At 50.1% G+C, this 21,096-nt stretch overlaps 2 protein-coding genes across 16 annotated transcripts in view; one reads left to right on the plus strand and one right to left on the minus strand.

The window, feature by feature from the left end:
• Window positions 1–3,331: 3,331 nt before the first annotated feature.
• On the plus strand, window positions 3,332–19,113 carry Naxd (NAD(P)HX dehydratase). 4 transcript variants are annotated; one of them, NM_001190357.1, is made up of 10 exons: window positions 3,332–3,452; window positions 8,448–8,598; window positions 10,711–10,756; window positions 11,257–11,345; window positions 12,533–12,641; window positions 15,148–15,198; window positions 15,279–15,383; window positions 16,053–16,173; window positions 17,703–17,823; window positions 18,721–19,113. In NM_001190357.1, the coding sequence occupies exons 1-10, from the start codon at window positions 3,413–3,415 to the stop codon at window positions 18,869–18,871; spliced, it is 984 nt and encodes a 327-aa protein (NP_001177286.1). In that variant the 5' UTR covers window positions 3,332–3,412; the 3' UTR covers window positions 18,872–19,113. The 4 variants fall into 4 exon arrangements, with proteins under 4 accessions (NP_001177286.1, NP_001280590.1, XP_006508935.1 ...); NM_026995.4 differs by having other exon boundaries at window positions 3,394–3,566; NM_001293661.1 differs by lacking the exon at window positions 17,703–17,823.
• Window positions 19,114–19,842: 729 nt separating this feature from the next.
• Cars2 (cysteinyl-tRNA synthetase 2 (mitochondrial)(putative)) overlaps window positions 19,843–21,096 on the minus strand; it is a 36,765-nt gene continuing 35,511 nt past the window's right edge. For all 12 annotated transcript variants that reach the window (XM_030243775.1, XM_030243774.1, XM_011242082.2 and 9 more), the window contains 2 exons: window positions 20,319–20,525; window positions 19,843–20,017 (listed from right to left, as the gene is read on the minus strand). In XM_030243775.1, the coding sequence (XP_030099635.1) occupies window positions 19,940–20,017; window positions 20,319–20,525 (285 nt within the window). In that variant the 3' untranslated portion in view covers window positions 19,843–19,939. The remainder of the gene's footprint in view (window positions 20,018–20,318; window positions 20,526–21,096) is intronic.

Genomic DNA, 21,096 nt, shown 5'->3' on the forward strand with positions numbered 1-21,096 from the left:
GCAAAGAATCCCTTCCGGGTGCCAAAAAGGAAATAAGAAAATTCTCTTGGCCAAAGGAGAACTAGCAGGCATCATTTGCCTTCCAGTCACTCTGTGCTGAGAAAGTTCATTGCTTAGCTGACATCTTGACCACGACATTCTGAAAGGCTGGGTAGGCAAGCTAGCTGTTCTGAAAAAGTCCTGGAAGCAACTCTTTAAAAGAAGCAGCTTTGGGAGGCAGAGGCAGGTGGATTTCTGAGTTCGAGGCCAGCCTGGTCTACAGAGTGAGTTCCAGACAGCCAGAGCTACACAGAGAAACCCTGTCTCAAAAAAAAAAAAAAAAAAAAGCAACAGCTTCAATGTAGTTGAAGTGGAGCCAAGAGCCAAGCTGGAATGGAAGGTCCCAGAATCCCAGCATCCTGAAGTGTAAATCTTTTCAGGGATGTCTTTCTCTTCTTTCATCCTGCAGTGTATAAAACTTAAAAGCAACATGTAGTTCTGTAAAGACATTCACACAGTATGTGCAGGGTGCACAGATTGATTGGTCAATGAAGATCAATAAAGAAAGACGACTACCTTTCTTCAGGTTAGTTTGATCACATAATCAATCTGTAATGTAACTTTGGATACTTGTCCTCATAAAGGACAGTATATCATAACAAATTATGAGAAATTTGTATCCTATAAGTGTTATCGTGTGCATACAGACATTTTAGCCTCAGCCGGTTCCAGAGCTGTCTCCATATACAGAGACGTAAACTTCACCACATATACTTCACCTATTTTGTTGATTGTGTTAGTTTCCCTTTTCTTCTCTGTCGCCAAGGTCTTCAGGAGGTTTCCCTTTGTCATGTCTGATTTTTATCAACTTGGAAGGAACCCACAGATTTTCTTTTCCTGTGGAGACATAGGCATAACCTCTCCTCAAGCATAACACGTTTCCCATTTTCCACTGCTGTAATAGATCTCTTTGCCATAAGCTAATGGCTGTATCAGCCACACATGGCCTCAATTTTCCTACCTGACCTTCTGGTCCTATACACTTAAGCCATCTGGTACTTTGCTTTTTTGGGTTAAGGTCCCAAGTCTTTGAAATTGGATGTCTATTTCTTTTTTTTTTTTTTTTTTTTTTTTTTTTTGGTTTTTCGAGACAGGGTTTCTCTATAGCCCTGGCTGTCCTGGAACTCACTTTGTAGACCAGGCTGGCTTCGAACTCAGAAATCCACCTGCCTCTGCCTCCTGAGTGCTGGGATTAAAGGCATGCGCCACCACACCCGGCTCAGATGTCTATTTCTTGAAGTGGACAACTTACAGGCCAAGATTTTGGAGAGATACTGGTGACATCTGCTCCAGTGTCAACCATTCCTTCAATCTCAATATTGTTTACTAGCATTATTAGTTTTGGCCTTTGATACTCTATAGTTTGCCAAAATATTCATTTTTGGCTCCCTTTGAGGCTTTTTGAATTGTCTATAGAACTTGTCTCAGCCTTGTCTAGTCTCAGAACTTTCTGTTCTCCTGTGAGGGGCTGCAAACATACAATGAGTCAGCACTCAGGTGATTTCCTATAAACCTTCTACCCACCTTAATTTATAAATGAAGGCTAGAGCCAGTGATTGGGCGGAGAAAGAGGGGAAGGTGGAGCTGAAGGTTTTGGGAGAGAAAGAGGGGGCGGAGACGATGGAGGAGGAGGAAGAAGAAGAAGAAGGAAAGTGGAGCAGAAGCGCCTGGTCTGGAGAAACTGCAAATTCTAAGGGGTCTCTTCTATGGGGAAGATGGTAGTGTAGTGGTAGATCTGCCCAGTCTAGGCACATAGCATGTATTCATACTAATTGAGTTGTGTTTTCATTGCCCAGGCTTTTGTGGATTGGAGATTTATCGCAACAAGGACACATATGGAGGAGAGCAAACAGAGCAAGACTCAGCTGGCAAGTAACATGGGACCTAAGGCTGAGATGTAGGTTAGACAAGCTCAGAATCTGCCCCACAGAGCACTGAGAGCCTATTGATAAAAAACCAGTTTTCTGTGTCTTTTATTCAGGAGCATCTCTAAGGGCTAGAACAGGCAGAAACACCCTATAAAATTACTGTAACAGTAACACATTTTATCAATAGTGTCACAACAACCCTATAAAATTACTGCAATAGTAACACGGTGTAACAATAGTGTCACAACGTCAAAGGGTCGAATATTCTTTAACGTTAGGTCTAAAGGAAATTCCAGTTCTCCAAACTCCAAAAGGGCAGTTCAAACATCCAGATAAGTTCAACCTGGACTGCAGAATTCCTGGGTGTTAGATAAAAGCTAGCATTCCTCAGGAATTTGTAAAGCTGCTTCCCCTAGGCTTCTGGGCAGAAAGGACAGATACATAAATAGCTACCTGTGGTGTTTCTGAGCATTTCAAAGCTCATGCTGCCCTCCAGGCTCCCTCAGTATCACAAGTTATCTGCTACACGTTTCAAAGTCCATGCTAACCTTCTCACCTCACCGCCTCCCATGCCCACCCCACCCGTTTATTCTCCTTACTGTTCTTGCTGTGTGTTCTCTCTGCTTCTCTCTATATATCCTTCATCTCCTGCTGTTCTCCCCTCTCTGATAGCCCTGGCCATGTCCAGTCTAGTTCTTTCTCTCTCTGCTCTGAACTCTCACAGATGCCTCTGTCTGGTCTCTGTCTCTGTCTCTGTCTCAATCTACAATAAAAACCCTTTGGTTAGCCATACCACAGAGAGGTCAAGACGCCAGTTTATACACTTAGGCCATCGGTTTGTGTCACTTTGTAGAAAACAACCCAGGCGGCTACTGTCCTCAGCCAGGCTTCATACAGGGTACAAGTGGAAGTATCAAAGACAGGTCAAAAGCAGTATCAAAGGCACAAGAGGCATGGGTATGAAAGAACTAAGTCAGGATGCTTTCCGGTTTGGGGGCGTAAGCTGTTGTAACCATGAGGTTGCCTATCTTACTATTGAGACAACAAAGACCTCGAGGAACCGAGGCCAGAAAATGGTTTGAGAGATGCTAAGCCTTAGACCTAGCTGTGGGACGCACCAGGGCCAAAGACATCATCTAGTTGGGCAGCACAGCTATGGACAGGCTGCCAAGGAAGCTGACCTCCAAGGGAATCGTGAACCATCAAGTTCACGAACAAAACGCTATAGAATAAAAAAGAAATAGGTCCCTAAACCGCCAAGGTTCTTCAGTGAGCCGGCTACCACAACGCTTAACCTGGGGCCAGGCCGGATTGGGTGCCTCGCTGGTCAAGCGGAGTAAGCGGAGGGTAATTGATGGACGCTGACCCTGGGGGTGGGATGAACCCGGAGTACGCTTCCGGCGGTGCAGGAAGCTGGGGCCGCCGGGCGGAGCCCAGAAGACCAATGGCGGTGGCCCGGCGTCCGCGCGGGGACACCTGGGAACCCGGAAGTGCGCTGGACCGCCATGGGAGTCCGCTGTGTGGCAATCCGCGCCTGCGGGGGAGGTAAGATCGATCCGGGCGTCCCGCGGATGGCCGTTCACGCCTGTGGGGCTGCGGCGGCCGTGGTGGCGCTGCTTTCCGCCGCGATCGCGCTCCAGTGGTCGCCGCTGTACGCAGGTACCGGCCGGGGTCGCTTCTGCCTGGCGCTTGCGCGTTCAGCGCCGGGAAGCCGGTGGGACCGGCCTGCGTGAGGACTAGGCTCCCCCCGCTCCCCCGAGTTATTGGGGGCCTATGCAGGAGATGCGGGCCGTTTCCTGAGCTGGATCGCGTCCACACACTGGCTCGACTTGCCACACCTATAGAAAGGCTTTTGAATAACCCTTTATTTAGAGACTGTTTTTCTCTTGGTAATTGCCTTTCTTTGTGCGCACTGAGGTTTCATTACTAGATTGACTTGCTAAATGTCTGGCAAAGACCTGGTAGAGTTCTGGGCTTTAGACCTTTCAACTGGCTGTGCTGGGCTGGAGAGATGGCTCAGCGGTTAAGAGCACTGAGGTCCTGAGTTCAATTTTCAGCAACCACAGGGTGGCCCACAACCATCAGTAATGGGGTCCGATGCACTCTTCTGGTGTGTGTCTGAGGACAGACAGCTACAGTGTACTTGTATAAATAAAAATAAATAAATCTAAAAAGAAAAGAAAACGGTGCTTAGAGTGAATCTCACTTAATATAAGGACTGCTGTCGCATGCTCCGGCTTAGACTTCACATTAACTTAAAGCCCTTGGGGCACAGAAGCCATGGTTGTCTTCCTCAGCCATGGTTTCTTTACGCCAACAAAATGCAGACAGGCTCGACCTGCTTTTCCAGACTCTGGATAGTCTTGGCGACAAAGTCAATAGTATTTACATTTTAAGTTCTCTCTTAATACTTCAGGGGATAAATCCACCAGGAGTGGCAGTAAGCCAACTAAAACGTGATCCAGTGTAAAGTGTCGGAAAATCTAGTCGATTCTCCTCCAGCCTTTTACTAACCGAGCTCTCTGTCTTGGTACAAAGTGCCTGACTCGTCAGGGTATCCCAACGGCATCCTATTGTGGAACAGATTCATCGTCAAGGACAGAGAGCAACATACTGTTGAGTGACAGCAAAGCAGGAAAATGCTTGTTAGTCTCAGGTGTTATCTTAGCATTCTCTCCCTGTGGGGTGCAGACTTTTGGTTTGCTGTCTGTTGCTATGTTAATCACCCTGACCAAAAGCAACCTGTGGGGAAAAGGTTTATTTCAACTTGTATTTCCAGGTCGCAGCCATCTTTAAGGGAAGTCAGGCAGGAACTGAAGCAGAGACCATGGTGTAGCTCTGTTTCTTCTGTCACCCAATGCCACCTGCTCAGGAGTGGCACTGCTTCCTGTCAGGTCCCACATCAATCAAAATCCAAGACAGCCCCCCACGGACATACCACAGGCTAACTGATCTGTGTTGTCCTCAGCTGAGACTCCCTCTTCCCAGGTGGCTCTTGGTTGTGTCAAGTTAACATAAATACTAACCATAACTAGGGGTGTGTTAACTTAGTGATATTAATTGGGAAGTTTGCCTGTTACAAGAATGTTAGGCCACGGACAAGTTAAAATAAGTAAATATTAAATATTAAACTCCCTAAAATACCCCTTGTCTTAGAACATTCCATCCTTCCACAACTGAAGTGTTCTTGAAGTGTAGGAGTGGTCTGTGGTAGATGCACCTGTTTCAAAGAACTGGGGTGGAGTCAGGTGAGGGCGGCAGTGCTGGTTGGTGGTTTGGACTTTATTTGGCATAACTTCATGACAGGTTTTTTGTTTTTTCTTTTAATTCCTCCCAAATGATTTTAGAGACCATGTGAGAGATTTTTGCTCTTTTGGTTAGTCAGGTGAATCATTGGTTAAAGAACAAGTTATTTGGCCCTCAGCTAGCAGCATTTTGGTAACATGGTGTAGTGGAACACATTGAATTCACATCTTGGTTAGCACTGAGTCAGAAAGTACAGCCAGGAGATAAAGATTGGAGACAGGTCCGAAGGACGCAGCTGCAGTTATTCCCAGAGCAGTCCCCTCCCTGCATACAAGTGGGGAGATTCCACTTGGGGGAGGGGGTTTTCCTGTTCCTAGATCTAATGTGTTTTAGGGGCTGGCACATCCTAGTTTAAGCTGTACTTTTCTAAGCATGCTCAGTTTTAGGGTATCCAAGAAGGAAGGATGCGACACGTTTCTGGGCTCCTTAGTGAAAAGTGAGGGGGTCCAAGCTCAGAGGCTGAAGATGATAGAAGCAAACCCTTCTTGCTGTGCTCATTTTGGGGTCAGAATGGAAACATGGCGAACATAAATATTTCTAGGCATGCTTAATGAATCATTATTTTGGTTGTCCAAGTCATAATGACTTTGTGACCCCGGCTGTCTCTGCAAGTTTCTCCTGATTTTAGCTGAAACAGAAGGAACAACTCTAAAGGTCCAAAGATGGAGGAGTTTGCCCCAAAGGTGCCAGCTTTGCCTAGCAGCTCTGGAACCTGTTTCCTCATCTGTACGTGGGTGGAGTTAGCTGTTAATGAGCAGTATGATCTTAAGCATTCAGCCAGACACATCTGTTTTTCACCCACAAAGACTGAGACAGCATGCTTTTGCCCAGAGTGATAGGAGGAGCTTGCAGGAGAGGAGTTTATAACAGGTGTGGACAGGTCTCAGATGGGTGAGCAGATGCTGAGGGCCGGGGGCCGGGGGAGGTGGAGGGCAGGAGTTTGCTCAGATGCCACTGTTCCTGGGACAGCCACAGACTGTCTTCCACTGCAGATCCAGGGAGATCCAGGAGAGGGCTTGTGCTGTCAGGGCCTCTGGTGAAGACAGGCCAGGCTGGGAATGTAGGTGGCTTGTAAGGTGCTGGGGGGTGGGGGGGATGAGCAGCTCAGTCTGGGTGGGAGGGAGCAGCTAGGACAGAAGGTAGCTAGCCATGACAGGCTCCTGGGACTGAGGCCGGAAGCTTCCTTGACAGGCCTGGTGGGGCCTTTCTCTGCCAGAGGTTCCCTCATGTTTTCGCATTGTGTGGGCTTTGGAGTTGATAAAAAGTGGTTGAGGTGGTGGTTACAATGCCGTCCTTACACTTGGGGCTGTGCATGTGCTTGGCGAGGTCAGGGAGATACTCCAGTCCGTAATGCACGCGCCACATAAGCATGAAGACTTGGATCCTATCTCCAACCCCTATGGAAAGTCAGGCATTGGTGTGATTGCTGTGAGCTCGCAATCCCAGTGCTGGGAGGGGCCACGGGATCCATGGGACTCAGTGCCAGCCAGTCAAGCATAAACAACAAGACCTAGGTCCTGAGAAGAGACCCTGGCTCAAAAAGTAAGGTGGACCTGAGTGATGGCTCAGTCTGTAAAATAACTGCTGATAGGTGTGTGCTGCTGGAAACACAGACGGGAGGGTCCTGGTACTTGTTGTGCATTCAATTTAGCCAAAACAAACAGCCCTGGGCTCAGTGAAGGACCCTGGCTCAAAAAGTGAGGTGGGAGCCGGGCATGGTGGCACACGCTTTTAATCCCAGCACTTGGGAGGCAGAGGCAGGCAGATTTCTGAGTTCGAGGCCAGTCTGGTCTATAGAGTGAGTTCCAGGACAGCCAGGGCTATACAGAGAAACCCTGTCTCGAAGTGAGGTGGGGAGTGACTGAGGAAAATACCCAACATTAACCTGACGCCTCTATACACACACAGGTTCACATGTGCACACTCATTACATCCTTCCATACACACACATGTTCACGTGTGCACACTCATTACATCCCTTCATACACACACAGGTTCACATGTGCACACTCATTACATCCCTCCATACACACACAGGTTCAAATGTGCACATTCATTACATCCTTCCATACACACACATGTTCACATGTGCACACTCATTACATCCCTCCATACACACACAGATTCACATGTGCACACTCCCCTCCTCTACATACACACAAAAGGAAAAATCAAGGTAGGCGACTCCTGAAGAACAGTTCCACAGTTGACCTTTGACCTTCATGTGCACATACCACCCACACCCCAGTGGAATACAGTGGAACACTTTATGGAGTAAAGTCAGGCTGCAAGAGTCTAAAATGACTCTCCTCTAAGGAGCCGAAGGCACTTTGTCCTGAGTGGATGCTTCATTTGGGAAAATAGTGTTTACGTTTTCAGGGGTCCTTAAGTTCTACAGACTGTGTAGATAGTACATACAGACATGTGCTTTATGATTCTAGAGAATATATGCTTTGGGTTCTTTCCCTGCAGCTGAGCTGTTGTAAATACTCAGACAAAGCACACATCCGCAGGAAGCATTTCAAGAAAGGCCAATTAAAATGGAGGTAATTAAACAGAACTCAGCGCAGTGAGTGAGATTGCTCCACAGTGCCCCCTTGAACCTGATTTAGGATGTGCTATGTTAGATGGTTTCCAGTTATTATTTAATTAGTATCTGAGTATGGAAAAGCAGTTGGGGATAGCAGGATGGCTGTCAGGCTTCTGACTGAATGGAAGGTTGCGAACGGGAGCTTGTATTTCCAGGGAAGATTGCATTGAAATGAAAGAGAATGTGTTCAATGATCTATATTTTTAGGTTGATAAACTTTGTGGAAGATGAAGTCGGTTCCCCCCACCCCACCCCCACACATCACAGAAAGCTTGGTAGGGTTGTGTACGCACACACACACATACACACTGTCTGGCACATCACAGAAAGCTTGGTGGGGTTGTGTACGCACGCACGCACGCACGCGCACACACACACACACACACACACACACACACACTCTGCCTGGCACATCACAGAAAGCTTGGTGGGGTTGTGTACGCACACACACACACACACACACACTGCCTGGCACATCACAGAAAGCTTGGTGGACAGTGAGCTGCTATTAACCTGTCAGTCCTGACCATCACTTCCCCAAGAACTAAGAGAGAAACTTGTCATAAACTCGAGAGTTGATACAGTCAGCAGCTTTGGGAAGCATGTTAGATGGTCTCTAATGCCTTCATTTCCCTGTCTTGCAGTTTTACAGAGAGCACTGTCTCTCCATACAGCACATGCGACAAAGGACATGGAGAACCTTTTTCAGCTGGTGAGAAACATTGTGCCTGCTCTGACGTCGAAGAAGCACAAGGGGCAAGATGGAAGAATAGGCATAGTCGGGGGCTGCCAAGAGTGAGTGCTGTCTGTAGTGCCGTGTGTAGAAAGGCCCTTCCCTCCTGCCTGTCAGTCTACACCTGCCTTCCTCTGTGCACATACCTTTCCCCATCCTTCTGTCCATCTGTCCGTCCACCCATGTGCAGTGATCGTTTCCAAATGCAGTCTGATAGGATGCTATGTTCTTCTCACTGACTTTCTGATCAAGATGAAGGCTGAGGGGCCCAGATGGCTCATTGGCCGCTTTCTAAGGCTTCTGAGTCTATGGCACTCTGTAGTATGTTTTGTTGAGACCCATTTTATCTTCTCTCTCTTTTTTTTTTTTTTTTTTTTTTTTTTGGTTTTTGGAGACAGGGTTTCTCTGTACAGCCCTGGCTCTATAGACCAGGCTGGCCTCAAACTCAGAAATCTGCCTGCCTCTGCCTCGCGAGTGCTGGGACTAAAGGTGTGTGCCACCACACCCAGCTTATCTTCTCTCTTTTTATACTTTTTTTGTACTTCTCTCTCTCTCTCTCTCTCTCTCTCTCTCTCTCTCTTTCTCTTACTACGTAAGGATCTGTCACCTGTCCTTGTCTGTGAGTCCTTCTGCCTCTGGCCCCAGGTCTTCCCTGGTTCCTGTCTGAGAGCCTGCAAACCTGGACTCCCCCTGTCTCATCCTCCCAGATGCTGGGATTACTGGTGCACCCTGGCTGACCTTGCTTCTCACTGTTTTTTTGTTTTTGTTTGTTTGTTTGTTTGTTTCTTGGTTTTTTGAGACAGGGTTTCTCTGTGTAGCCCTGGCTGTCCTGGAACTCACTCTGTAGACCAGGCTGGCATCGAACTCAGAAATCCGCCTGTCTCTGCATCCCAAATGCTGGGATTAAAGGCGTGAGCTACCACGCCAGGTGCTACTCGCTGTTTGCCTCACCCCAGGCTTCCTTTTCCCACGCCTCCGAGCCTCACAGGCTGGGAAGCAGCTGTTGAGAGCTTTGGTGACAGAGCCACCGTGTGGTTCCAGCCACAGGCTCTGCATTTCCTTCTGAGTTTTCGTTCATAATTGGATTCAGAATTTCCAGCTGGACTGTTAGTGGTAAAGTTAGTTGTGTATGTTGTGGGTTGTGTTTGTTCTCCTGCTTTCCCTGTGCTTCACTGGCTGCAGGTGAGCCCCCCCCCCCCCCAGGGTTCCTGATACACTGTGGCAGTGGCAGGCCAGCTGTGGGCTTCATGGGCAGCAGCTGCCGTTTCACCAGCATAGATCTCGGTGTGTGGTTTTTGGTATGGTCCATTAGTCTGCTTTAACACTCCCCTTATCTGTTGGCATCTGTTACCACCTCAGCTGCCTTTCTACCCAGTGGCTTCTGTGTGCTGGAGGACTGTGAGCTCCCGTGGCCTGAGCCTTTCTCTGCCCTGCAGTGTCTTGTCATGAAGCAGGTCCCTGTGCAGAAGTGAGAGTGTGGGCGGGGCCTCTGTGGTCCTTTCTCTGGTGATTTGGGCACAGTTTGGTGACACTGCTGTGGAAGAGCAGGTCCCACGTGGAGAACAGCCTCGGGTTGTGGTGCTCAGCATCTGTCCCTGGCTTGTTTCACTGGGGGGAGAGGACATACCAGTGGCAATGAGCACGGTGACTCTGTATTTGAGCACCGTGCCCAGGATGCCTGCTGTGCTTAGAGATTGCCACACGCCATCAGAGCATAGGCAGGATGCTAGGAACCACACAGCAGGGTGCAGTGGCTGGTGTGGCCAGTGGCCCTTCGTGGTTTCTGCTAATGTCACTCAGGGAAGGCAGCGTGTCCCACTCCGAGGAGCTGGTGTCTGCTGACTGCCCTGATGGTTGTCATCTCCATCTTCTCCCTGACAAAAGCCCTTAGCCAGCTAGCTCTTCTCTGTGCTTGGTATGGGCACCACAGTTACACAAGCCAGGGTTGAGAATCCATCACAGTCGGCATGTGACACCTCTCTAATTCTGCTCATGTGTGAACATTTACTGAGTTATCTCCTCCATGTTGAGTTTGTGTTTTGAGCTAGAGTCTCTCTCACTTGTTGATAACTTATATGTGTTGACATATAGTCCTTATCTGCTTGTATTGGTAACATATTACTGGCAAATGTGCTTGCTTCGCTGAGGTTCTGACCCTACTGTCTCCATTTTAGGTACACAGGAGCACCATATTTTGCAGGAATCTCAGCCTTGAAAGTGGTAGGTTTACCTCCGAGTCTTTGACTGGGGTTTCTCTGGTTAAAATTTGGGTTGTTTAGGGGCTTGGGGAATTGGCTTTGCATGTAAGAACACATAAAACACAGGCATGAGGGTCTGCGTTCACATCCTACCACCTACCAGAAACATGGCAACCCAAGCGCTGAGACAAGAGGATCCTGGCGTTTACTGGCCACCAGCCCAGCTCCACGCTCAGTGAGAGACGCTGTCTCGGGAATACAGCCGAGAATGAGGGAGCAGTATACCTGGTGCCTCTGGGTATACACACCTAAATGTGTATATATACCCTACATGTCCATAACACACCATCATACACAAGTGCACACCAATGTTACTGAATTTATATCACGAAACATTTGCTTTAGTTATATATGAACAATTTACCTCGTGTGTGTGTGTGTGTGTGTGTGTGTGCGCGCGTGTGTGCGTGCGTGCATGCCTGTTGAACATGGCCTTCTCTGAGTCCACCTCTCACTTCTCAGGGTGCAGATTTGACCCACGTGTTCTGTGCCAGGGAGGCAGCGCCAGTGATCAAGTCCTACAGCCCAGAGCTGATCGTCCACCCAGTCCTGTGAGTGCAGAACAGGTGTCTTTCCCTGCGGCAGCACTGCCACACTCCTGTGTCTGCTGGGCTTCGTGACACATACCTGTCACCCCAGCTACGTATAGCTCAGGCCAGAAGCTTGCGAATTGGAGGCCAACTTGGACAACAACCCTATCTCAAAAGAAACGTCTAAAAGGTTTAGGATGTAGCTCATGAAGTGGAGGTTTGATCCCCAGCACCACAAACAAAAAGAAAGCCATAGTGAGTCACTGTTTCACATCAGCGTAAGATGGCAAGAAGGCTGGAGGAGAGACCGAGGGCTTGAGAGGCAGCGGGTGCTGTGCTGTGTGTGGGGACTGTCTCAGCGTCATTTGGGGCCTGTGTGGGCAAGGTCACCTGAGGCACTTGCTCACAATGCTTGGGCTCCATAGGGTTCAGTGGGTGGCTCTGTGCTGAGCAGTGTGTGTCCCAGGGGCTCCTCAGAGCTTCATTGATGATAGGGCCCACGTCTCCCTGGGCAGCGCCACCAAACACTGAGACACACATGCCTAAGAGAGCTCAGGGTCGTGTTCTTTTCTGTCCCACTTTGATCACAATAAAAATAAAGTGACTCAGCAGTGAGTGCACTCTGCTCTGCTCCTGCAGACGAGCCGGGGTCTATTCCAAGCATCCGCACAGCAGCTCACAGCCGTCTCTAACTTAGCTCGGGGGCTCTGACGCCCTCTTCTGACCTCTGCGGGTACTGGGTACATGTGTAGTATACAGACATACACGCAGGGAAAAATATTTAACGAAGTAATGCAGGCTTAAAAAGCTAAAGCAAGAGTAAGCCCATCCATGGAGGAGATGCAAAGGCCAGACGCATCCTGGGGCGGGGAGAGGGTGGGCCGGGGCTCAGCCACTCAGCCAACAGTCTGCACGGGAGTCACTGGTGCTGGGCCAGCCCTGACCTCTTGTGGTATTCCGGGATATGAGTGTGTGGGGTGTTCTCATGAGAGGTGGCCAGGGAAAGGGGTCCGTGGGAACTTCTGTACTAGTGTGCACATTCACTGTACACCTACATTATTTTCACGATAAAAGGTTTTAGAGCTGAGATGTACGGCACTTCCCTACGTGTTCAGGGTCCTGGGTTCAGTCCCTAGTATACTCACAACGTGGTTTCAAGTAAACAAATTAAAGCCTAGAGAAAACCATTCTGCATTTTTCTTTGTTAGTGACAGTTCCAATGCTGTTGAGGAGGTGGAGAAATGGCTCCCCAGGCTGCATGCCCTTGTCGTGGGACCTGGCCTAGGTAGGGATGACCTTCTTCTCAACAATGTCAGGGTAAGTGGTGTCCTGCCAAGCGCTCGCCCTCACACATAACAGTGGGGCGAGAGCATTTCTTTGGTTCTTGGGGCCCAGTGCATGCTGTTGGTCTTTGGAAAGCAGATGGAGTTGAGCTGAGGGGCAGAGGGAAGGGAGGCCACCAGGAGGCGGTATTGGGCTTACTGAACAGGGCAAAGCCGATGAGTCTCTTTACTCTGGAGGTTTCTAATGAGCAGCTGCAGGAAGCACAGGTTGCATGACATTTCCTGCCTGGTTTCATGGAGGTCATTAAACCTGAGGTTTGGGCAGACTTGCAGCTGGTCTATGTCTCTTCTAGTGTAAACCTGCTTACCAGGGCTCTTGGTGGTCTCTGCATCTGTCAGTTTAATGAGAGGAACGGATTCTGTACTGTTGTGACTGGGCAGCATGCTGTTGCATCTGTAGTTCATATTGCAGTGTGTCAGGTGTTTCCTCCTTCCCACATCAGTCAGCACTCGGGTGGAATCCAGTGTCCTAAGTGACTGGCTCCAGCTCTCTGGCTCTGGCGGCGCCTGTACCTTCCCCAATCTTAGGATCAGTCTCTTGATTTGCAGAAGAGGCTGGGGCTGTGGGAGCTGACCCTGTAGATCAGCAGTTCTCAGCCTCCTCCTGCTGCACCATTTAATACGGCTCCCCAGGACTGCTGCATTCACAATAAGCTCGTTCACAAGCTGGTTTAGACCTAAGTTGTCTGGAGTGCTCTCACCACACCCTGTTTCTTCTGCAACTTACTCTGTGGGTCCTAGAGGCACTTAACCTGGGGTAGGCATGTATCTCTCACTTCTAAACAACTTTTAATAGCTATCTCAGAGCTGTGTACTTACTGTTAGGCTGTGTCTTTGAGTGGCGTTTTATGTTCACACACACCTTCACAGAGCTCTGCTCCAGGGAGCCGTGGCTCATCCTTCTAAGAGAAGCATGGCTCACTGTGGCAAGCCTTTCCAGTGTCTTAAGTGTTAGCTGGGCTGCTACTCTGCTGTAACGGGGAAAACTAGAAGAGACCCTGGTGTCACATTGCCAAAGACCATGAAATCAGAAATGGACCTAAGATCTGAATTGCAGCACCCTGTGGGTTAACAGTAAAGCCAGAGTCACAGCAAGCAGGCTGATCTTTGTTAAGGAAGGAAATGGGCTTCTCTGAGGCTCATGGGCCCGGACCTTGCTTAGGAGTCTTTTGAACTTGGGCCATTGCCAGACATAATGTATGCTTCTTACCCAGGCACATTTCTTAGTGTGCTGAGAGTTTTATGTCAACTTGACACCACAAGCTAGAGTCATCAGAAAGGAGGGAGCTTGAATAGAGAAAATGCCTCCATAAGATCGGCAGTAGGCAAGCAGGTGGAGCATTTTCCTGTGACCCGGAAGCACTGTCTGCGCTTTTGCCTCCTCGTGCAGGGATGCAGTTGTGTGGGAGGCTCCTGCAGGCTTTCCAGCAGGCAGGGAGACGCTCAGTGTCAGGGCTGAACAGGGAGACTCAGATCAGCTCAATTCTGGTAACTACTGCTGGGCCAAGACTTCTTAGAGCCTGTCTTAGTCAGGGTTTCTATTCCTGGACAAACATCATGACCAAGAAGCAAGTTGGGGAGGAAAGGGTTTATTCAGCTTACACTTCCATACTGCTGTTCATCACCAAGGAAGTCAGGACTGGAACCCAAGCAGGTCAGGAAGCAGGAGCTGATGCAGAGGCCATGAAGGGATGTTCCTTACTGGCTTGCCTCCCCTGCCTTGCTCAGCCTGCTCTCTTATAGAACCCAAGATAGTAGACTACCAGGCCAGTGATGTCAGTGCCACACCAGAGATGGTCCCACCCACAAGGGGCCTCTCCCCCTTGATCACTAATTGAGAAAATGCCTTACAGCTGGATCTCATGGAGGTATTTCCTCAGCTGAAGCTCCTTATTCTGTAATAACTCCAGCTGTGTCAAGTTGACACACAACTAGCCAGTACAGAGCCTGAACCAGGCTTTAACCATTTAAGCACAGCACAATTCTGGAAAACAGAATTCAGATAAGTCAGTCCTGGTGCACAACAATTTAAGACATGCTTACAAAGTGCAAAGTGCATCTGTCTTCTTACACAAAAGTGGGTCCTGTGGACTCAAAGATGGTGCCCAAGGTTTAGGTCTATGGAGATTGAGGTAAACATAATGCCCTACGATAACACTGAAGTCACTTAGGCTGTTGTGATGCACAAGTGATGTCATGACGATGTGTTTCCGGCCTAGCAGCAGTACTCAGGATCTAGGGGAAGGATCTGGGGTAAATAAAGCATAAATCCCGGGAGGGAGACGTAGGCAGAGCCTGGCTCAGCAGGCAGCAAAGGGAGGGTCACCAGGGTGTAAACTGCAGCATTCCACGAGGAATAGCTGAGCCCGTCGTCCATCAGAGGTCGTAGGCTGTGTTTAACTTTTCCGGCTTCTCCAGTGCTTCTGTCTGCACAAGGCCTTCTTGCCCTCCACACTGTTCAGCTTGTCTCTTGTCTGCAGGGCATTTTGGAATCAACCAAGGCCAGGGACATCCCTGTGGTCATTGATGCGGTGAGTGTGGCCTCTCATCTCCCACAGTCTCACAGGGTCTGTGAGGCCTGCCGGTGAAGGTGCATCCTTGTTCTGCACAGGACGGCCTGTGGCTCGTTGCTCAGCAGCCAGCCCTCATCCATAGTTACCACAAGGCCATTCTCACCCCCAACCACGTGGAGTTCAGCAGACTCTGGGAAGCTGTGGTGAGTCCATGGGCCTCAGGGGGAGAAGGGACAGAAGCCTCTTGCCCTGACCTGGGGTGAAGTGGGCTTAGAGCTGTGCCCAGCTCAGGCCATGGCCTGTGTCTGCAGGGAGACTGACTTGTAGATATTTGCCTGCCGTCCACCTTGCATGTTTCCTGTGCCTCCTGTAGTTCCTGTGTGCATTCTATTGGATGAATGTGGTGTGGCAGGCGTGGGCCAGGGACTGCCTGCTGTGCTCACCGGCCATGGCACTCACTGTGTGCTGCAGTACGAGTCTGTGAGCCTGCAGCCTCTGCTCCATGGGGTGTGGGGACAGAATGAAATCACTGTGAAATATTATGAAACCATGAATCCTGACAGCAGGCATCTCATAAGCCTGGGCTCTGTGTGTGTGTGTGTGTGTTGGGGGAGGGGGACGCATATCATCCTTATCCAGACTGCGTTGTGTAGTCCAGCCAGGATGAGAGAACAGCTCTAGAGTAAGTGCTGGTACCGATCCCTATCGATCCCACTCTCTACCCCCTTAGCCCTTAACCAGTGCCCAATTCCTGTGCTTATGAGCATCTGAGATTCTTGATGGACAGGATGGCTACTCGCTCACCTTGCCACCAGTGAGCCCCGTGTGTCCCGGAGGACTTGATTTTCTGTGGTTGTTGTCTTGTGTTATAGCTCAGTAGTCCTATGGACAGCAACGATCTCAAGGGCTCCACACTGAAGCTCAGCCAGGCCCTGGGGAACATCACAGTGGTCCAGAAAGGAGAGCAGGACCTGATCTCCAATGGCCAGCAGGGTGAGTGAGGACTCTGCATGTCACTCAGGCCGTGGTGGCGTGAGTCTGGAAACCTCTCCTTCGTTCACATGGTGATGATATACATGGACTTGACAGCCACAGCTTTCAAGTCCTTCTGTGTTCACTCTGGGCTGTGGTGACCACAGGACATGTTTTAGGCTAGCGGGTGTTGTCATGCTTTCACTCATGCATATGTGTGAAACACACACACACACACACACACACACACCCTTAATCATTGCCCCCAGGAAGCAGAGGCAAGCAGATCTCTGTGTGAGTCCAGCCTGGTCTACATAGTGAGTTCTAGGACAACCAGAACTACATAGAGGGATCCTGTCTTCTAAGAACAAACAAACAAAAACAAGCAAGCAAACAAACAAAAAACCCCATATTTTTGGAAGCAGGTTTGAGCCAGAGATTCTGCATAGTCCTAGGTTACTACCCCAGCCTGTCACCTCTCTCTCACCCAGGCACCCACGTAATAAAATCACACATAACAACAGTCATTGGGTCTTTTGCTGTGTTTTGTCTTTGGTTGTTTTTTTTTTTGTTTGTTTGTTTTTTGGTTTTTCGAGACAGGGTTTCTCTGTATAGCCTCAGCTGTCCTGGAACTCACATTGTAGACCAGGCTGGCCTGGAACTCAGAAATTCGCCTGCCTCTGCCTCCCAAGTGCTAGGATTAAAGGTGTGTGCCACCACCACCCAGCTGCTGTGTTTTGTCTTAACTGGGAAGTGAAGGAACCCTCAGAGCTGACATGGACTGGGAATGCCAGCTGCCTCCCCCAGGAGCTTAAGGGGCACTCAGCCAGGAGCAGCGTGGGCGCAGGGAGGGGTGTGTCTGTTCCTAGTGAGCCTGCTGCCCTGCACTCACTCTCAGAGACCGCCAGGCCTGTCATCATGCTACTCAGTGTAATAAATAGCTGTTAGCAAGATGTAGTTGTTGACAGAGACCTGAAATTAGATTTCTTAGAAGCCCAAGGGATAGGCTCAGCGGTTATGAGCATTAAGAGCACTTTCAGTTGTCCCGAGTTCAATTCCCAGCAACTTCATGGTGGCTTACAACCATCTATAATGAGACCCAATACCCTTTACTGGTATGTCTGAGGACAGCAACACTGTGCTCATCATATAAATGAAATAAATCTTTAAAAAAATCCAAAACCCTAAGCGAGGTACAGTGGCCATGCATATGAACCATGACTATCCGGGACGGGGTGCACAGAATGTCCTCAGGGCGCCCGGACTCCAGCAGTGAGGCTCCCCTGATCCCAGCACATTCAGATGCGGCACCGGGTTCTCAAGACGTTTCCCAAGGAAACATTTTCATGGGCACAGGCAGATAGTGGTTGTCGGGGTGTCCATGTGGGGTGCTGAGGGATGCTGCTCTGGGCACTTTGGAGGCCTGTTGTGAGATAGCGTGTTGTGGGATGGGCTGCTTGTCTCAGGGGCTCAAGCTCCATAGGCTGTGAGGTATACTTCCTCCTTGGAACAAGCAGGGAGGGGCAGCTCATGGTGTGTGTTCTTTATAGTGCTTGTGTGTAACCAAGAAGGCAGCAGTCGCAGGTGTGGCGGGCAAGGCGATCTCCTGTCAGGCTCCCTGGGTGTCATGGTGCACTGGGCCCTCCGTGCTGGACCAGAGAAAACAAATGGGTATGGCGCACCATTGTCTGTCCTGCTTTGATACTATTCACGTGTTGGAACTCTTTAATGTCCCTGGTGAACTACCAGTGGACCATGGGAGACGTCTGAAGCCAAGGCTCCCTGCCCACAGGAGCTTCTACACACACCCGCCAGACCCAAAATAAACCAGTTGAGGGTGTGGCCCTGGCATTGGTGCTAATCCAAGCAGCCATGGTTGATTGACACCATTGTGGGGGAGTTCAGCAGGGGCTTCTATCAACTGAGGATAGAGAGCATGCAGGTAGAGGAATGGCCCTCCTGGACACTCGTCCTCACAGCTGTGAGTCTCTGGGACAGCAGGATGCTAAGCTCACAGGCAGCCCCACACCTCTGACCTGTCCTATGGACCATTATAGCCACACATGCTAGGTATGAGATGTGCAGCTCCCGGGACCTCACAGGATCCACTGGTGCAGACTGGGTATCTCAGGTGGCCTTGACCTTCACTCAGATATGCAGGGCAGTGGTGCAGAGACGGTTCTAGTTTGTCCTGTGGCCCAAAATGGAGTGTGCATTCTGCCACCTTCCAAGAAAACCAGTGAGCACCATTAAAGCCTACACCACCAGCAGGTACCACACACCTAGAAAAACCTCTATTGGGTTCCAACCCATCGCAGGAATGGGACCCAGGGCCTCCTAGTGCTTCTTAGGCCTACTCTGCCACGGCACCTTATCCCAGGCCCAGTGAGGATGTTGGGGGTGTTGCGTGCCAGTGTGCAGCTGTAGAAAAGTGGCCTCTCAGAAGCCTCAGCTGGCTTGAGGTTGCTATTTGGGAGCTGAAGGTAGAAATGGGGTGAAAACGGAGAGCCCAGGGCCCTTACTGTGGCCTACAACGAGAAAGCCTTTGATTGTGCTCTTATCTTACAGCTCCAGCCCACTCCTGGTGGCTGCCTGGGGCGCCTGCACACTCACAAGGGAGTGTAACCGGCAGGCCTTCCAGAAGTACGGGCGCTCTACAACCACTACCGACATGATCACAGAGGTAGGAACTGCCTTCAGCAGGCTCTTCACGACCTGAACCTGTGCAGACTGGAGTGACAGACTGAATCCTCCATTTGCCTAGCCTTGGGCTCAGCAGCACTTGGAACAGAGGATTTACGACCTAACCATGTATTCTCACTAATGTAGAGTTGATATGTCAACTACGACACTAATCTGGTCTTTCAAGGTTTTCTTGGCTTCTCAGAAATAGCTGAAAAGAAAATGAGAATAAAATTCCCAGCAGCCCAACTGGATCTGGGCTTGCTCTGAGACAGGAAATTTGGAGTTTGTGGTTGTTCTCTGCTTCTCGTGCCTTTTCGTTACTAGTCACCCCTCACACAGAGGGCTCCATCCTTCCAATACTAGACAGTCACCCCTCACAGGGCTCCATCCTTCTGTTACTAGACAGTCACCCCTCACAGGGCTCCACCCTTCTGTTACTAGACAGTCACCCCTCACAAGGGCTCCACCCTTCCGTTACTAGAAAGTCGCCCCTCACAGGGCTCCAATCTTCATGTGGCTGGGGAGTGCAGGGTTTGGTTTTTAACTGAGGCTCACAGGACATTCTTGGGCCCCATAGTTTTCTGTTGAGTGACCGAGTGCTAGCTTAGTGAAGTAGTTTAGAACAGACAGTGGCCATGCAGAGCAGATCTGTTAGAGGCCTGTGGGGAGGGCAGGAAACCTGGGTGCCACTGGCATTTGAGTGTGGCAGGGAGTGCCCAGATTCTGCAGGTCTACTACTCGTGTGCTCACTGCTGCCCACTGTGGCCCTCACTCTGCCTGCTGAGCCTCCCTCCCGAGAGTGGCCTGCCAGCTGCATGCCTAGTTAGTGGGGGTCTGCTCTCTGGCTCCCCTTGTCTAAGGGCCAGCTAACCATGTCCAGGAATGTCTCCTGAACAGACATGAACTTACTGAAGGGAATGTTGCAAATGTGGCCATCAGTGGTACACAGTTAATCTTCCAGGCTGTTCCAAATACACACCAGTGGGCAGCATAGGCCCACTTTACTATTGGCTAAACAGCCACAATTGGCAACTTTAATATAAAGTTTTCATCACAAAAGAGCAGAAGGCCAGGGTATGGCAGCGCATGGGATGCAGCCACCTCATCCTCGGTCCCCAGGTTTCTGGTGTCTTGTCCTTGGATCCAGCAGTTCCCATGTGGAGGCTGCACTGCCTCTGTCCTGAAGGAGAAGGTTCTGGGTAGACATCACATCCTCTTATTCGAGGTGATGGATTACAAAGCAGAGGCAGTGGAGGCAGAGGGGGCAGAGGGATGCCGAGGAGGGGGGGATAACACTGCCTGACAGGCCAGCTCCTCACCCATGAGGGTTGAGTTTTGCAATTCTTCCTGCTTACACACCTTCCCCTCCCGGCCTCCACATCTGCCTCGAGTGGGTCTCTCAGAAACCAATGACTAGCCACTGTCTGCCCCCTCACTGTCTCCTGTGACACTGCTCTGCCTGGATTTGCAGTATCACTCACCTTAACATTGATGCCATGGGTGACGAGGTCCTGTCGGAGTGTGTCACATGCCTCCAGCAAGGGCTGCCTTTCCTGGAGCTGCCGTTTCCGAGCCTCCCCAGCAGCCCCGGGTGTGTCCAGTGCATACTGGCGGACCTTCAGCCTGAAGCGCACGAGTTCATCTACCACACAGCGCAACGTTACTGTGCTGCTGTCTCCTGAAACACACTGAGCCACATGCCGAGGGATGAGTCTGCCCAGCCCAGCAAGGCAGGACCCCGGTACAGCCTGGGAGACCACAAACGACTATATTCTGGGAAGTCTTTATCAGTGTTCCTGATGCTAGCCCTTTCTGGAGAATATTCGGGGGAGGTTAGGTTACTAGCAAGATCAGCTCAGCAAGACTTTATGCCTTGACTGGCCCACGTTAAGCTGGTAAAATCCACTTTGACCCATGTCCCACCTGGACCTCAGCAACAGTTATACAGTTGTGTGTGTGTGTGTGTGTGTGTGTGTGTGTGCGCGCGCGAGCATACTGAGATCAAGCAGTCTGGCTGGCTGTATAAACACTGGCTAAGGGGACAAAATGGTAGTCCCCTGTTAAAGCAGAAAGCACCTTTCTCTGGAAGCCGGCCGGAGACCCTGGGAGAGGCTACCAAATTCATAAGCCTTGGCAGGGCTGGCACTGCTGTGGGTGATGTTCTAGCTGACCACGACAGAGGCACAGCCTGGCTACAGGCAGGACAATGGCTGAGCCATTGCTATGTCCTTTCGGGTCAGCCTAAAGCTGTCAGGTATG

Source organism: Mus musculus, chromosome 8 (assembly GCF_000001635.26).
Source record: "Mus musculus strain C57BL/6J chromosome 8, GRCm38.p6 C57BL/6J".
In the NCBI taxonomy this organism is placed as follows: Eukaryota; Metazoa; Chordata; class Mammalia; order Rodentia; family Muridae; genus Mus; species Mus musculus.

Coding starts and splice junctions, on each gene's coding strand:
- Naxd (NM_026995.4), top strand. CDS start 3,413: ATGGGAGTCCGCTGTGTGGCAATCCGCGCCTGCGGGGGAGGTAAGATC. Junction 8,599..10,710: donor ATAGTCGGGGGCTGCCAAGA/GTGAGTGCTGTC, acceptor TCTCCATTTTAG/GTACACAGGAGCACCATATT. Junction 15,384..16,052: donor GCAGACTCTGGGAAGCTGTG/GTGAGTCCATGG, acceptor CTTGTGTTATAG/CTCAGTAGTCCTATGGACAG.